Source organism: Suncus etruscus, chromosome 8, assembly GCF_024139225.1.
Source record: "Suncus etruscus isolate mSunEtr1 chromosome 8, mSunEtr1.pri.cur, whole genome shotgun sequence".
Lineage (NCBI taxonomy): Eukaryota > Metazoa > Chordata > Mammalia > Eulipotyphla > Soricidae > Suncus > Suncus etruscus.
The window spans coordinates 6260310-6278168 of record NC_064855.1 but is presented as its reverse complement, the minus strand read 5'-3'; the positions used below and the strand labels follow the sequence as shown (position 1 = coordinate 6278168).

General features: G+C 38.8%; 1 protein-coding gene across 1 annotated transcript in view; it reads left to right on the top strand.

Annotated features, from left to right (window-relative positions):
- DYNC2H1 (dynein cytoplasmic 2 heavy chain 1) overlaps window positions 1–17859 on the top strand; it is a 150079-nt gene that overhangs the window by 64548 nt on the left and 67672 nt on the right. Inside the window, 15 exon segments of the mRNA XM_049778603.1 lie at window positions 573–772; window positions 1686–1950; window positions 3404–3611; window positions 4767–4896; window positions 6195–6350; window positions 6831–7090; window positions 7882–8128; window positions 8948–9099; window positions 10402–10546; window positions 12428–12530; window positions 13059–13226; window positions 14054–14184; window positions 15974–16222; window positions 16674–16782; window positions 17542–17655. Of these exon segments, the coding sequence (XP_049634560.1) occupies window positions 573–772; window positions 1686–1950; window positions 3404–3611; window positions 4767–4896; window positions 6195–6350; window positions 6831–7090; window positions 7882–8128; window positions 8948–9099; window positions 10402–10546; window positions 12428–12530; window positions 13059–13226; window positions 14054–14184; window positions 15974–16222; window positions 16674–16782; window positions 17542–17655 (2637 nt within the window).

The window sequence follows — 17859 nt, the reverse complement described above, 5'->3', positions numbered from 1 at the left end:
TTTAAGACTTGATTTTATGTAAAATGTTAATAATATCAGTATAATTTCTAATCTTACAGTTTTTAATGATGATATAATAAATAAATCCTGTATAAACATAGGTAATAATGATTTTTATCACTAATTAAAGTTCTGGTATCCAGGATTTAAATTTTTTGGAAAGATCCCAGAAGTCTACATAGTGACATGATATTTTAGTATCTAAAAGATGATAAAATGAGCTTGGCAAGTCAGATAAAAGCAAATATATTTAAATACAACTAAAGTCTAGTATACCATTTAATTTTTAATAATGCATATTAAGGCTATAGAACACAGAAATTTTCTTTTTGTTTTTTAGTATTTTTTGGGGGACACACCCAGTGATGCTTAGGGTTACTCCTGGCTATGCGCTCAGAAATCGCTCCTGGGTTGGGGGACCACATGGGACGCTGGGGAAATCGAACCCTGGTCTGTCCTAGGTCAGCCGCATGCAAGGCAAATGCCCTACCACTGCGCCACCACTTTGGTCCCAGAGATTTTCATGGTCATCAAATTAATGACTAATCATTTAAAAATGGAACTTTCTCTAGTTAATGAAAGTCACATTGTGGTCCAAGCATTGAGGCTAAATACAATGTCCAAGTTCACATTTGCTGATTGCTCTCGGTTTGACGCACTGATCAAAGATGTGTTTCCTGGAATTGACTTTAAAGAAGTGGAATATGAGGAACTGAGCGCTGCATTAAAGCAAGTCTTTGAGGAGGCCAACTATGAAATCATTCCCAATCAGGTGACTGCTAAGCTTGCTTCACGGTTTTACAGTTGTTACCTATTTAATTCCTTATTAATTTACTTTCATCTTCATCTTTACTTTCTAGGGAATAGACCTTCTTAATCCCCAAAGTCCATATTTGGTTTTATTTATTTTATTTTATTTTTATTAACCTTGTTTAATGTATATTTTTTGGTTTAATGCATATATATTGGTTCTTCTCCAACAGGTATCTGTTTCCATGAAGGTTGGGATTTGTGTTACTTTCCTCACCGATGTTTTTCCTCACCATTTTTTTCTTGTTATCTCTTCTAGAACCAGGCATATACTTTATCATCTTTATTTTTGATCTGTTTTTGATAATTAATTACATAATTTAATTTTTATTTGCATATTATTTGGAAAAGTCTTTCTATGGAACAAATCATGCTCAGAATCACTATTTTGCCCCTTCTCAAAAAACTTTTTTTTTGAGAGATAGACTGTAAATGACTGAATTAGGAAGTCATATGACTAGTATTCTGAATGAATAGATTGAGAAAATAATAAATATTTGAATGGTCAAGTAATGGGAACTGTACTTAATAATAATAATAGTAATAATAATAATGGGAGTTGTAATCATGTAAAGAAAACCTGAAACTTTTTTTTTGGTTATTACTGGAATTTTCCTCTATATGATCCTTGGGGCATTCCATAGAGTGAATCTCAGCACTGAACCGCCAAAGTAGCCTCCAGAGCTAATGGTGTGATTGATCCGCATGCTCTTCAAAAAACACTAAATTTAAACCTCATGTTATTAAAGACAGTCAGTTTTATTTACTTACTCCTCTATTTATGACTTTATTTTCCTCTGAAGAAAGCAGAGCTTGATTGACATGTTTGTGACTAAACACTGCCAACCATGGTGGACATGTTTCTTTTTCACCAGATTAAGAAGGCTCTAGAACTGTACGAACAGCTATGTCAGAGGATGGGCGTCGTAATTGTTGGCCCAAGTGGTGCTGGAAAATCGACTCTGTGGAGAATGTTAAGGGCAGCCCTTTGTAAGATTGGCAGAGTAGTAAAACAATACACCATGAACCCGAAAGCGATGCCCAGACAACAGTTACTAGGCCATATTGACATGGACACCAGGGAGTGGTCTGATGGCGTTTTGACGAATAGTGCTCGGCAAGTCGTTCGAGAACCGCAAGGTTGGTTGGTCTCTGTTGAAAATGAATCATCGTTGCCTTTATAGTTAATGAAGAGTGGTGGCACATTTCTGTCAGGCTATGTATCAAGTCTCATAAGGCTGTAAACTGCCTTGTAATGGTGTCTGATAGAATACTCAAGGCATGCTATCATTTTAATACTCTGTCAGATTCCTTAGAAACTCAGAGTATCCAGGTTAGTTCCCTGAAACATCTTAACTCCTTTGCCGAATTCATGTTTTACGTAGGACTTATATATAAGCAAAGTGACAAATTCATCCTGGAGCTACAAATGTGTTTTTCTGGTAGTGTTTTGAATAAGTTTGGAACTTTAATGTTGTAAAACAGTAGAATTCCAGATCTCAAAATTCAGAGTTGGCATATGAGAGAACTTTTGGCCAGAGAGGAACTACTATTTTTATACCATAACTTAATTATGTTATAATGAATCTTCAAATCTGTCAGAGACCGTGGGAGAAATTTTCAATGCAGTCTCTTCCCTTCTAATGAGATAGGAATACAAGAGCAGAGTTAACTGAACTTTTATCTTACATTTTATTGCTTATATATTTTTTTTTTCCTTTTTATTTTTGGTGGTGGTGGGGTTGGGCAACACCTGGTGATGCTCAGTGGTTATGCCTGACTATGCACTCAGAAATTACTCCTGGCTTGGGGGACTATATGGGATGCCAGGGGATCGAACCACGGTCCGTCCTAGGTTAGCATGTGTAAGGCAAGTGCCCTACCTCTGTGCCACTGCTCTGGCCCATATTTTTCCTTTTCTTAACTCCAAGTAAAACTTGAAACCACTTTTTCTTTTCTTTTTTTTTTTTTTTGGTTTTTTAAACCACTGTTTCTTAAGGAGGATGGACTGAAATATGTTTGACTCTGGAAACCCATAACTTTCCATTTAGTTCCAATGCTTCCTTTAAAGTTACCACTTAACTTATAGCAAAAACAATTGATGGGTGACTTTTCTATTTCTTATATAGGGCTTTAAAAAGTGAGTGTTCTGAAATTCCTAAAAAGGCAATTTCTAGCAAGCCTTCATATATTCTTGTGACATGGTAGAAGAAAAGAGATCTGAAGAAAATCAGTTTTGAGAAGAGAAAAAAATAAGATCTATCACACTGTATTTTTTTTAGTAAGATTACCGATTTCCTGTGTTCAAAGATAAATAGAACATTATCAGTTCACTTAGATGTTGGTCCTTTAAGTTAGAAGTGAAGTGCTCATGGGTTCTCTTGTACACTTATAATAATAAAGTGACATGAGATATGTACTTGCTCAGCTTTTGTTCTTTATATTTTCACTGTAGTAATAGAATGCCTTTGGAAATCACCCCTGAGGAATTCTAGATAGATGTGTCCTGCATTGTAGATTATAGATTGTGTGTCCTGCATTTTAAAGTGTTACTGCTACAGATTTTACCTCCACCTTTTTGGTCTGGAAGCAGATGTGACCTCATGGATAATCTGCGATGGTGACATTGACCCTGAGTGGATCGAGTCTCTGAATTCTGTGCTCGATGATAACCGACTGCTCACTATGCCGAGTGGGGAAAGGATTCAGTTTGGTCCAAACGTGAACTTTGTATTTGAAACTCATGATTTAAGTTGCGCCTCGCCAGCCACGATATCTAGAATGGGAATGATCTTTCTTAGGTAATTTTGCTATAGTGTTTTATGATGATGCATTGTAAAGCTGTTATAATATGTTAATATTATACTTTATTTCAGTGCATAATATCATAAATTCTGCTAGAACAATCATATTTTCTTTAGGGAGATCTTCTGATGTCTATCTCCATCTCCTCCCTTGTCACTTTGTTGTTGTTGACGTTGTTGTGATGACAGGAGGACGCACACACACACACACAATTGTGGTGTGCACATAGCTTTGGTGCCCCTGAATCTTGCACTTCTTCCGTTTTGTGTTCACACATGCTCCCAGGAACCCCCTTCCTAGGGGTGTGGTGGTCGCAGTTTTTGTGCTTTAGTTCCATGTTTTTTGGGGTGATTCCCCCCTGTAGTGCTGAGACCTGCCTGGCCATGGCACAGCTAGGAACTTGCCAAGGAGCTGGGGTCTGGCTACACTTGCTGAGCACAGAAAGGGGGCAGTGGGGCTGGATTCTGGGCACATGCTTGCCTGACTGACTCACTTTCTTGTCACTGCATCGTATTCCTTCATACCAAGAACTTCAGATTTTTATATCTGGTGTAGATTTCAGGAGATTGGTTTTCAATGAGATAGAAGAAAGAAAACATCTTTTAAAAGATTTGTGTTAAAGTGCACTATATCTTAAATTCTAGAGAGCAGTGATATTACCCAGGAATCTTTTGGAGATGAAAGTTTTGCCTCAGTAGGTAGTGGAAGGACTTGGAACTTTGTGTTCCTAACAGGCAAACGAGACTTTGAGTAGGAAGAGTTAGACCAGTGTTTGGCTCACCCTAAATATAGAATTCATTCTGTTTTAAAAACAGTGCTGGTAAGACAGGTGATATAGGGATAACCTTGCATGTGGCTGATATATTTTGATCCCTGACCCTTGAACAGAGCCAGGAGTAAGGCCAGAGTACCCCTCTCACACATGCTGAAATTAATTTGCTTTGTTTTTATGAAAACATTATGTATCTTTTTGTATATATGGGGGAGAGAGAGATATCTTTATCTATATAGATATATACACATGTAGAAGTAAACTCATTTTAGCAGCTCAAGTATATGTCTAGGAGGAGAATGTTTAGTGGAGCAGCATTTTATGTTGAAAGTAAATCGGTCATTTCATCCTGACTTTTCCTTTTTTTCACCTATTTCAGTGATGAAGAGACAGATCTGAACTCTTTGATAAAATCCTGGTTGAGGAACGAGCCTGCTGAATACAGGCAGAATCTTGAAAACTGGATTGGAGATTATTTTGAAAAGGCTTTACAGTGGGTTCTAAAGCAGGTGAGCTGGGGATAATAGTTCATGATGGTTTGAGAAAAAGAATGAGAAGATGATCGTCACACTGCTGCCTTTTAAGGGCAGCTCTGTGAGAATATGGAGTGGCTTGGCTGTAGAGAGAGAACAGGGGTTAAAGCACTTGCCTTGCATGGCTGACTCAGGTTTAATCCCTGGTGGCACCCCATATGGTCCCCTGAGCCCACCAGGAAGTGCTCCCCGAGTGCATATCCCAGAGTTAAGACCTGAACACAGCTGGGTGACACTCAAAACAATTAAACCAAAATTAAAAACAATTAAACCAAAAACAATTGAGCAAAATTCTAGTTAATGAATCAACTTCAAATGGTGTTTCACTTCAGCTACATTCACTAGTTTTCATTTATTTCTTTATCTTTGTGCTGCCAGCCTGCAAAGGGCTGCATGGAAGGATGGACCACAGGTCATCCACATAATGCTAGAAGGGCCCAGAGCCCCATCCTGGCTTTCCTGGTCTTTGCTATCTGTTGGGTCCTTGCCTCTGGCTTTGATTTTGTTAGCAAGACAAATGGATTTTTCTTCTTCTTCTTCTTATTTTTTTTTGGGTTTCATTTATTTATTCCTTGAGTTCAGAGGGTTTGGACCATACATGGTGGTGTTTGAGGCTCCTCCCTGCTTGGTGCTCAGAGCGTCCAGTGCCAGGAACAAGCCACAGTTAGCTGCATAGGGGGAAATAAGGGAGGCCTCAAAACCAAACAGGTGCAAGACTACTAAGTAATAGGTTAGATACAGAGGGGACCACATATTCTAGCCACCCTGGGGGTGAGGGAAGAAGAAATGGGAGGGAAGACAAAAACGGACGGGTAGGGAGAACAATTTGGTGATGGATGGGAATCCCTCCTGATTTTATGTGAATATGTACCTAAAATATTATTGACACCAATATGTAAGCCACTATGATCAAAATAAAATTATATTATAATAAAAAAAAAGGGCATTACTTCAGCCCTAGTTCTGTCTCTCCAGCCCCAACCTGCTCTTTTCACACCAGTGCTCACTGATTTCTATTTACTTTTATATTATTCAGATTTAGGAAGCAAACAACCATGCACATCTATCTATCTGAGGATTTTATCACTGACTTCTTAGAAATATACAGCTGATTTTTAATGTATATTTGTATATGTTGAATAAGATCTGAACTTTGTAAATTTGAATAGAGGGATAAGCTTAAAGATGATCCTTGAAAAGATAAAGTGAATTTCAAGGCGGTCTCAGCCCTGCTAGCTCATGTTTGCCTTTTGTCTGTGAATTTTATTCCATAGAATGACTATGTTGTAGAAACAAGTTTGGTTGGGACAGTGATGAATGGTTTATCACATCTACATGGATGTAAAGACCATGACCAATTTATTATTAATCTCATAAGAGGACTCAGTGGAAATTTGAACATGAAATCACGTCTGGAGTTCACCAAAGAGGTAGTGTATATATGAAGATATTATCTAGTCAATATTTTACTGTACTTTCTATAGGTTCATAGCTTTCAGTGTAGTCACTGGAACAGGGGAAACTTGAAACATTTTAAATCATGCATTTAGTAGTGTAGTACATATACATTGTCTGTATTTTTACCTTGAACTAGTTTATGATCATTTATGAAAATGTTAACATTTTTTATAGCTTGAACCTTATCTTTTTTGCTAGATAGTTTTGACTCTGCTTAGTGATTTAACTGAATATAGTAATTTCATTCAGTTAGAGACTGTCATTTGAGGTAAAGGATTAACTAGAAAGGCTGTTTTGTGGGTTTTGCCCATGTGAACTTTTTAATTTTCTTTTTTCTATGCTAAGTGATTTACTTTGGGACCTTTTCTTTGAAGTAATAATTTTTTATACATTCATTTATGAGTGTGTGTGTGTGTGTGTGTGTGAAAACTTACACAACTTTGCCTCTTAAGGTTTTTAACTGGGCACGAGAATCTCCTCCTGACCCTCATAAACCATTGGACACCTTCTATGATCCCAGTCGAGGGCGGCTGGCCTCTTACGTGTTGAAGAAGCCGGAAAACTTGACTGCAGACGATTTCAGTAACAGCCAAACTCTGCCAGTTATCCAGACCCCTGACATGCAGCGAGGCCTAGACTATGTCAAGCCTTGGCTCAGAGCTGACACTAAGCAGCCCTTTATCCTTGTTGGCCCAGAAGGATGTGGCAAAGGGTAAGAGAAAAAAACTGTTGGGTGAGGCACTTGTTAAGGATTGATGCTTCCCTTCCCTCTTGAAAGAATTTAATAGCTTTTGTTGTTTTCCTTAAAGAATAATACATTTTCATTTTCATGATTGGTCCTTCCATTGTCACTAATGTGAGGAATATGATAGCTATAGAGAAGAGTGCATCCTTTTTTCTCCCATTCTATTATGTTTTTTTTTTAATGCAAAGAAGGAAATCTGAGAAGTTGTCTAAAAAGGCATTCATATACAGTCAGAATAAAAAGGAAAATGTTAGATCTATATTTATAAATTAAAATTTATATGTTAGTTGTGTAAAAATATTCTTTCTGTGGAAATTGGTTTATTTTTAGTGTTTAGTGGCTACAGTTTATGAAAATAGAGGAGACAGGGAGTATTATTCTACATTCCTAGTAATGACTTAAACTTTAAAATTTTAGCAGTTTGTAAGACTTGGAAATCTTTATTGCTTATTATCTTAACTTTAATTGGGAGAAAACAGTGTCTTATATAATTATTTTATCAATCTAAATTATTTCTGTTAACTTTGGCTTGTATTTCTGAAAGAATTTTGAATACATTCAAGTTTAAAAATGATTGAAGTCTATGAATTTGAAAATCACCTGGTTAATTTGGGATGGTGCATCCATGTTTACCCTCTTTCTCCTCCAATATCATCCGTTGTAATTTAGAAACCAAAATACTAACAAAATGGTAATTTGGTGCTGGCTATGGAGATAGCATTTCTGTTTTTGAAGTCAGCTGTTGCCGCCTCCTGTAGGATGCTGCTCCGGTTCGCCTTTTCCCAGCTCCGCTCCACCCAGATTGCCACGGTGCACTGCAGCGCGCAGACCACGTCGAGGCACCTGCTCCAGAAGCTGAGCCAGACCTGCATGGTCATCAGCACCAACACGGGCCGTGTGTACCGGCCCAAGGACTGCGAGCGACTCGTTCTCTACTTAAAGGACATCAACCTCCCCAAGCTTGATAAGTGGGGGACCAGCACATTGGTAGCATTCCTGCAGCAGGCAAGTCTCCAAATGATAGACAGCTTGAAATAATCGAAAATATTGTAAATGATTTCATACAAATAGAAAATCTTCTGCTTGCTTCCTTTGGGTTGTTCTTTTTCTGGGCTGTGTTGTGGAAAATAAAGAGAAACACTGCAGCCTTACTTTGGGGCGACCTCTTTGATCTTTGTCCTTTTAGAAGTTAGTCTTACATTGACATGACATGGCAGAGAAAGAGTGAAACTCCCCTTGTTCTACACCTATTACCTGTGCTTATCCTATGGCAGGGTGTGGGGGCCAGGCAAAGTTTCTCTTGAGTTTCTAGGTTTTTCCTTCTTCACAGGACTTGGCTTCCTCAGTCTTCTTCCTTGGTGGCTAATTTGTCACCATTGTCTCTTTGGGGGCTCTCTGCTAGTGCAGTTCATAACACATTCTAAACAGAGATTTGCTGAATGCATTAGGATAGCATAGATCCAAATTTAGTTTCAACTGCAGAATAAAGGGGAGTATTGTTAGAAAAATATTAATTTTCTTTTCTTAATTGTTTTCACTTTTCATAATTACTGGTGGATCTTTGGACTCCTGGTCCATCATCTGTATTTTAATGCTTAATTTAAAAACATTTAAAAATCACCAAACTTGGTAACAGTAACTTATCAGAGACTTTTGAATAGCACTCTTTAATAGTATAAAACTAAAATGTATTTTAATCTTAAATTCTTGACTTTAACGGAACCTGATGATTGTACTTGAAGACAATAGTATTGTATGTAAGATCATACCATGGTTATAAAATCTGTAGCATTGACTACTGTATATATGTTTGTGTCAAAATAGGTATTGACATACCAAGGATTTTATGATGAAAATTTGGAATGGGTTGGTTTAGAAAATATTCAGATCGTGGCTTCCATGTCAGCCGGAGGGAGATTGGGAAGACATAAACTCACCACGCGATTCACCTCTATTGTTCGTCTTTGTGCTGTAGAGTATGTACCTTGTTTTTTCCTTTTCTAAAAACATGTATTTGCATTTATTAATAGTATCTATGAGTGATAGATAGTTCCTCAAAGCATAGTTAAAGAATGGTCAGAACATAAGCTCCTATAGTATTGGTCTATTTCTTCCTCAAAGTGTAAGTAATAATTTAGGATGATAAGGGCTATAATTACAATATCTTATATATTAGCAATAATAGAAAATAATCTAAATATGGATAAGGAAGAGAGGTCATTATTTTGGTAATTTCTCACATTAATCCTAGCACATCCATCTATGTGGACTTGTTATAGGGTCCTTAAATGTTACTTAAATGTTATGATAATATCTTCATTATATTTTGCTTTACAAAATACTGTTTTAATTTTTTCCTGCGGATTATGCTTTATTAATGTTCTTTCGATGGGGAAGCAAAGCACACTATTGGTGCTCAGAAGTCTCGCATGGTTCTTTATTCAGGGACACTCCTTGCAGGACTTTGGGAGCCACAAGGTGTGCCATAGGTAGAGGAACAAACCTCCAATCAGGTATATTGAAATAAAATTTAATCTGAGGTGCTGGAGTAGGTAGGTAGGCACAGTGGGTAGGGCTCTTGCCTCACGTGGGGCTGACCCTGATTTGATCCCCACATACTATCCTTAAGCCAGGGGTGACTTGAGCACAGAGCAGAAACTTCCCTGAGCTTCACTGGCTATGCGCTCTAACCTCTCCCCTCCCACCCCTCAAAATAAATTTGACCAAAAAAAAAGGTTGATTTTACTTTTTATATTCTATTTTTATAGTTCTAATGTGACTTGCTGCCATATTGTTTAGGTTTTTCTTAATTCAGAATGCTTTTTCTCCTTAAGAAAACATTTTCTTTTGTCCCTTTGTAAAGCTCAGTGTTTTTCAAATTGCTCTGATTTTCTGTCATTCTCCTGGATTTTCTGTATTTGGTAATAGATAATAGAGAGCTAATTTGGCTAACGTAAGAATAGTGTCCTTGAGTGTGTTACTGGCCTCTAGGGAAACCTAGGAGATATGCGTTCTCCTGACTTTATTTTAAAATTTTGTTTGCTTTTTGATTTTGGGGTCACACCCGGCAGTGTTCAGGAGTTACTCCTGGCTCTACACTCAGAAATCGCTCCTGGCAGGCTCGGGGGACCATATGGGATGCCGGGATTCGAACCTCGTCCTTCTGAATGCAAGGCAAATGCCTTACCTCTATGCTATTTCTCCAGCCCCATATTTTAAAATTTTAATATCAATTTATTATTTTCTTTAAACATTCTTCCCTCTCCTGCCTTTTCCAGCTATCCAGAAAGAGAACAATTACAGACAATCTATGGAGCATATTTGGAGCCTGTTTTACATAAAAATCTGAAGAATCATCCTATTTGGGGTTCTACATCAAAGATTCATCTCCTAGCAGGATCTATGGTACAGGTGTATGAACAGGTATGTGTGTAGTGTGATTTGTATCGTGGTTCCTGTACAAGCCTATACTACTGACCTGCCTGGTGCTCAGGCCTTCTATGTTGTTGGGGTGTGAGCTGTGTAGGCACAGGTGCTCTGGGAGCTCCAGGCAATGTTGTGTCTCCAGCCACATTAGTTCCCTCCAGTGGTCCTCAAACTATGGCCCACTGGCCACATATTGTATTTGTATCTGCTTTGTTTCTTCATTGCAAAATAAGATAAATATATGCAGTGTGCATAAGAATTCGTTCATAAGTTTTGTTTTTACTATAGTCAGACCCTCCAATGGTCTGAGGGACAGTGAACTGGCCCCCTGTTTAAAAAGTTTGAGGACCCCCACCTCAGACTCTCAGTTTACAGGCATATGGAGAATGAAGTTCACATCTTCGTTTTCTAAATCCAGCTCTGTTTACTGCCAACAAAGTTCTTCAGGATTTCAAACTCGAGGGTAGTCCCGGACATCTCTGTTTTTCCTAATGTTTCCTGAGGAAATGTCTGAAGTGGAGAAGAGATTTGAAATGGGGTTTTTGGGGTGCAGACATCCAAATCAACTGGGTGTCTTCTTCCCCTTTCGAAGCCAGGGATGGAAAAATGCCTCTGTTCTCTGCACATTTACACTCCAGCAAGGGATTAAGGCACATAAATAAACTATCACAGAATGTGATATTAACAGAGTGATTACAATCTTGTGATCAAATGAGAGAGCTGCCATAGAAGAGGACATGTGAGTGGTAGTTGTTAATTAAGAGGAGGTAGGGTCTTAACTGGGCTGTGAAAATTAAAAGGAATCTATAGACTGCCTGGGGGCAAGAGAAGCAATTCTTCAGTAAGGGAATAGACGAAAACATTATGGAAGTTTTTATAGAAGAGTATTTTAAATATAGCATTGGAGGGAACGTAAGTAAAGCATGTTATGAAACAAGAAATCCCGTTTTTCTATGTTATTTCAAGTGAAAATCAATCAATACTAGTCTAAGAGCAATGACCCTTGGAAATAGGCAGTTGGCTCTTAGTTTTATATTAAAGAGAGGCTTTTTGATTTGTTGAAAGGTCACTGATTTTTGAACATAAAATAGCCCTGTGGCGGGGCCGGGCGGTGGCGCTGGAGGTAAGGTGCCTGCCTTACCTGCGCTAGCCTAGGAGACGGACCGCGGTTCGATCCCCCGGCGTCCCATATGGCCCCCCAAGCCAGGAGCGACTTCTGAGCGCATAGCCAGGAGTAACCCCTGAGCGTTACCGGGTGTGGCCCAAAAACCAAAAAAAAAAAAAAAAAAAAAAAAAAAAAAAAATAGCCCTGTGGCGCTAGCCCTGGGAAATTGGCCTTTATCAGACCTCTACAGGTCTTGGGTTATATAGCTTCCTTTAAATGAAGCTGTTAGTTTTCTTTGAATTCCTGTATGTAGCAGGACTTTTTAACTTTTTTATATTTTTGCCATAGACAACTTTTGGTAGTCTGCTAAAATCTATGAACCTCTGCTGAATATTTTTAAATGCAGAAAATAATAATATGCAAGTTAATAAAGAAAAGTGTTCTGTTGGGATGAATATCAATTCACTGGTAAAAACTGGTATTTTAGAGACCAGTGTAGTAGGTTGCCTTGCATATGACTGATCCAGGTTTAATCCCTGGCATCCCACATGGCCCCTGTGCACCCCAAGATTAATTTCTGAGTGCAATAGAGCTAGGAGTAACCCCTGAGCAATTCCAGATGTGGCACAATAATTCCCACCAAATTGGCAATTCATGCCCATCTAAAGTGACGGGAAAATCTATAGTACTAGTACATATTATGCTATATATGCACTGTAAATGCAAAAAGCTATGTATGAAAGTTTACAGATTATTTATGGTATCTTTTTCAGGTGCGGGCCAAATTTACAGTTGATGACTATAGTCACTATTTCTTTACTCCTTGCATTCTTACCCAGTGGGTTCTTGGCTTATTCAGATATGATTTAGAAGGAGGTAAGTTTTGCTTTTATGCTCTCAAGCTTTTATCGCTCTCAGAATGCCACAGTATGTCTTTATTTTTGTGGTCTATTTGTGTTACATATTGTATTTGTAAAAGATATATTAGATGAGTATAACTTATTCTAAAAATAAGATTTAAATGAATATTAATTTCCAAATTGATGATTAAACTTAAATATTAAAATGAAAAATGTTTTACTTTTCCAAATATGTATGATCATTACTATTAACACTTGATTTTGTAAAAAATGAAATTATTATTCTTTGTAGAAAAGCATGTGTGATATTCTTAGGGTTTTATATTTTTATAAAATTGACTAGAAATAATGGTGTTTACTATAACCATTGAATAAGAATTTACCAACTCATTAACAAAATACACTTATTTCTTTTTTCCTTATATTTGTCTGATGCCAAAATGATGGTATGTAGTTTCTTATTTTTTTTCTAGTACTATGTAGAAATATACCATTTCCAAATAATTTGACTTTTATTACAATTAAAGGAAGTTTTTCTTTTTAGGATCTTCAAACCACCCACTAGATAATGTGTTAGAGATTGTGGCATATGAAGCAAAGCGCTTATTTCGTGACAAAATTGTTGGTGCAAAGGAAATTCATTTGTTTGACAGCATTTTAATTTCAGTATTTCAAGGAGACTGGGGCTCAGACATACTAGACAATATGGCAGGTAATAAATAAAGTCATGTAAATAAATTGCTAAGATCTGATGATATTCATCTTCAGAGCTGTTATTCCATAAGCCAAAGGGAAGCTTGAAGTTTATTTATTTTTCTTTTTCTGGGCCATACTCAGCATCAAAAGTTACTCTTGGCTTTGCTCTCAGAAGTTACTACTGGGTGGCTCTGGGAATTCTGGAGATCAAACCTGCCTGGGTTAGCTGTGGGCAAGGCAAATGTCTTACATGCTGTGTTATCACTCTGGCCTCTGTTTTTATTTATTTATTTGTTTGTTTGTTTTGGGGCTATACCCACTGCCAGCTCTGCACTCAAATTATTCCTGGCAGACTTGGGGGACCATGTCCGATGCCAGGGATAGAACCTGGGTTGACTGTGTGCAAGACAAACACCCTAACCACTGTGCTATTGCTCTAGCCCCGGAATCTTGAAGTGGAAAGGGATATTGTGATGTATAGAAGAGATCTTCTTTTGTGTTTGGTAACCATGGGATGCATTCAGAACTTAGACAAGATGAACCAAGAAGAGCCTGATCATAGTTCAAGAGTCGGGCTTGGTTTTGAGTGAAAGCATATGTCCTTTTGTAGCCTGTCACCTTCATTGTTTACTATGGAATACCTTTGATTCTTGAATGGCATAATCTTTCTTAGTCTGAAAATGATTTCTTCTTGCAAAAAAATAAGTAGCATGTCTTTTACACATTGGATAATATCCCTGCCTCGCTGGGGGAGGAAGGATTTTGTTGGGACAAATATTTGTAGTACTCATGTTCCCATTGTAAAGGGCATATATAGAATAAGCAAACTCTTTGTTGTTACAGACAGTTTTTATGTTACGTGGGGAGCCCAGCATAACCCAGCCACTCGGGCAGTCCCAGGTCAGCCACTGCCACCTCATGGAAAACCACTTGGAAAATTGAATTCTGCAGATCTCAAGGATGTCATCAAAAAGGTATAATATAAGCGATGAATTTGATTTCCAATTTGAATGAATGATTGTGTTCTGGAAAAGCTCTGCTACACATCTTTGCAGATCATAGAATCCGGGGCTAGAGCAATAGCACAGTGGTTAGGGTGTTTGTCTTGCACACAGTCAACCCAGGTTCTATCCCTGGCATCGGACATGGTCCCCCAAGTCTGCCAGGAATAATTTGATTCTATGATCTGTTCCTTCTATATTGTATACTAAACAGGGGGAGATGTGGGAGATCGAGCACCCCACATATCAAAGGAACTCTGAATGAATTTTCCACCGCCTGTCTGATTCAAGCCACAAAAGTTTGCATAGCCCCGAACCAACAGAAAACTCTGCAAATAAATTTAGCTTAGCACAAAGAATCTGGCTTAACCAGATGCCTTAACCTTTCCATGGAACCTGTTTTTGTAACTGCTCTCAAGCATGTAGTTATAGATATGTTTTTGTAAAGTTTAAATTATGATCCTTATTGCTTGCACAAAAGATAGATCTAAATGGAAAATAGGCTAAACAAATAATTGTATTTGCGTAAATATCAATTAGCTATTTGTTTAAGAATTTGCTTCCCCTCCCCCATCCTGCCAGGTTCCTCTTTATCCTTCCCGCCATCAAAATGTGTTTATGCTCCCATTGGTTAAAATTGTTGTACTTGTACAAATCTGATTGGTTTATGTTTCAATCCTATGTTACTAAAATAGGCCCTGGATTGAGCTATTATGAAAGGGGCCCTTGGGCTACTGTGAAGGTAAGAAGTGCTCAGGCCATGGGGGTATTGTTGGAAAGATGTGTGCAGAAATAATGTTAACCGTATATTAATTTCTGATCCTCAATAAAAATAAGCTATTATAAAATAAAAAAAAAGAATACATGTAGACAATATTGGTTCTTGTTTTTGAACTTTAGCCCAGGGTGGCAGATCTGTAAGCGTATATGCATATAAAGGTGCATGCTGGACAAAGATTTTGATGGAGAATACTAGACTCAACATCAATAGGGAAATCATCCTATTGTGAGCGATTGTACCAAACTCATGACCCTCTGAGTCACTTGTAGAAGCAGAACTCCTCATGGCTCCAGGGTTCCCCAAGAATTGGAATCCACCCCACCTCTAGATCTAGGTTTCTAGATATTTGGGGGGTTGTTTCATGCTACGTGCCACATCCATTTGATTTGTGACACTGATGGAGGGTGTGCTCTTAGAGTCTTTATAATTAGCTTTCTGTCTTATTATACCAAATTGGGCTTTTTAAAATCATGCTCATGTTTTCAAAAATAATGGATTGTTGTGATCTTTCTGTTTTGAGGCCCCACCCAGCAAAGCTCAGAGCTTATTCCCGGCTCTGCACTGGGGATCATTCCGAACAGACTTGCGGGGCCATGAGGGGTGCTGGAAATCTAAATTGGGTCCAGGCAAGCGCCTTACCATTGTGCTCTCTCCACCCCTTGAGCCTTTAAAATAGTGTGGTATTTTCCCCTCTCTTATAGTCATTAAATCTGGATCCCTGGATAGATAAATATAAAGTATGAGATGACATCGATACTTAACAACTTGTTTTGTTCTTTCTGGTTTTGGGGCCACAACCAGTGGCGCATGGTGGCTGTTCACAGTGTGAGTTTGGGGTTGCTCCTGGGCCCTGTAAACAGAGCACACACCTCCCTGGCCCTAAAGTGAGCCAGACCTCATCTCACAATCCAGGATTACCATCTTCTTCCATGCTGCTGCCTCTGCTTCTAAAACTATTCTTTGTGATCTTTTTTGGTAAAGGGCCTCATTCATTATGGACGAGATAACCAGACTTTAGATATTTTGCTCTTCCAAGAAGTCCTGGAGTACATGTCTCGGATCGATCGCGTTCTGAGCTTCCCCGGAGGCTCCCTTCTGCTGGCCGGGCGCAGCGGTGTGGGCCGCCGCACACTCACCTCACTGGTGAGCCACATGCACGGAGCCGCGCTGTTCTCGCCCAAGGTGTCCCGCGGCTACGAGCTGAAGCAGTTCAAGACTGACCTGAAAAGCGTGAGTGACTCACCGTCCGCTGCTCCCCATGCCTCAGAGACCTTCATGAATCTCTGTATCCTAGTCTCTCTCTTTAATTTTGATGATTTGCTAGGGATTTCTAGTTGCCAGGTACCCCAAATTATGGAATATCAGATGGACATGAAAGAAAAGATGGGATTTATACAGGTGTATACACAAACACACACACACGCACATAAAGTATCATCTAGTTTTTGTTTTCATGTCCTTTATGGAGAAGAACTAGATTTTCTCCCAAATCATATATAGTCATGAGTGGATTAGTTTTTCCAAATCCTGTGGATATAGTTTGATGCTTTAATTTTAACTACTCGAGAAAAGAAAGTGAAAGACCAAGGTGACTTAGTTTTCATCTAGGCTAAAAGTGTGTAGCTGTGCCAGATTCTTTGGATGGTTCACAGGATCTTCAAGGACCTTCTCTTCCCATCAGGTGCTGCATCTGGCAGGCATTGAAGCCCAGCAGGTGGTTTTCCTGCTGGAGGATCACCAGTTCGTTCATCCTGCATTTTTGGAAATGATCAACAGCCTTCTGTCTTCAGGCAAGGAGATAGTTTTCCTTTCTTTTTTCCTTTTCTTTTTTGTCCCAAGATTAATACTGAACATGAGCAACTGTTGTCCCCTGGGAATTCGGAATTAAGTGAGCAGGAAAGAGAAGTAAATCCCTTCACTTTCAAGTGCTCTGGTCCCCCCTCAACACTTAGTGTCTGTGGCCCATGTGGGAGAGATAAGTCAGGAAGGGTGGCAGAGTACATAGGGCATAGCCACTGGCACAGGACTAGGAGAAGAAATAATAAATAATGAACTTTGGGAGGGAAGAAAATGGGTTGGGAAAACTGTGTCCTGGAAGGGGTGATTATAGGTGCAGAAATCAGGAAGTTCATAAACGCTTCATTTCTAATGGGAGGGGAGTGAGAACTGGACAGGCAGAGTGTGGCTAGTTCTGAACTGTCTCAGACAGATTTAAGAGTCTTTTTTTTTTTTTTTATCAAAGGCTGCAAGTAATGTAGCAGCAATCAGCTCTGACTGATTGTGCATTTGGAGGTTGGGTGGGTGGGGAATGGAATTAAGGATAGACTTGGTTTTTGAATTTTGGGCCATATCCAGTGGTGCTTAGATCCTACTCCTGGCTCTGTGCTCTCGAATCACTCATGGTAGTTATTTGGGGGCTAAATAACATGTGGGGGATTGAACTGGGGGCACAGCTGTGTGCAAGGAAGGCACCCTAATACTTGACCTTATTTAATGCAAAAGTAGAAAGTGCTTTGGATGGCTATAAAGCCTACTGCTTGCCTCCACAGGTGAGGTCCCGGGGCTGTATACGCTGGAGGAGTTGGAGCCCCTGCTGTCGCCTCTCAAAGATCAGGCATCACAGGACGGCTTCTTTGGGCCTGTCTTCAACTACTTCACCTACAGTAAGTGATGGAGAATCCAGCCGTCAGTCCAGATCAGTTCACGGAAAGGAACTTCACTTAACTTGCCTTATTTTTCTCATTTAGAATGGAAAGTCTCTTGAAGTTAATTAATTTGTTAATTTGTTGTTTATTTCCCTTCCATGGTGACTTTATAAAATAACATGTTCCTTTATTAAAAGCACATTTAGAAAATTCTAAACAAAA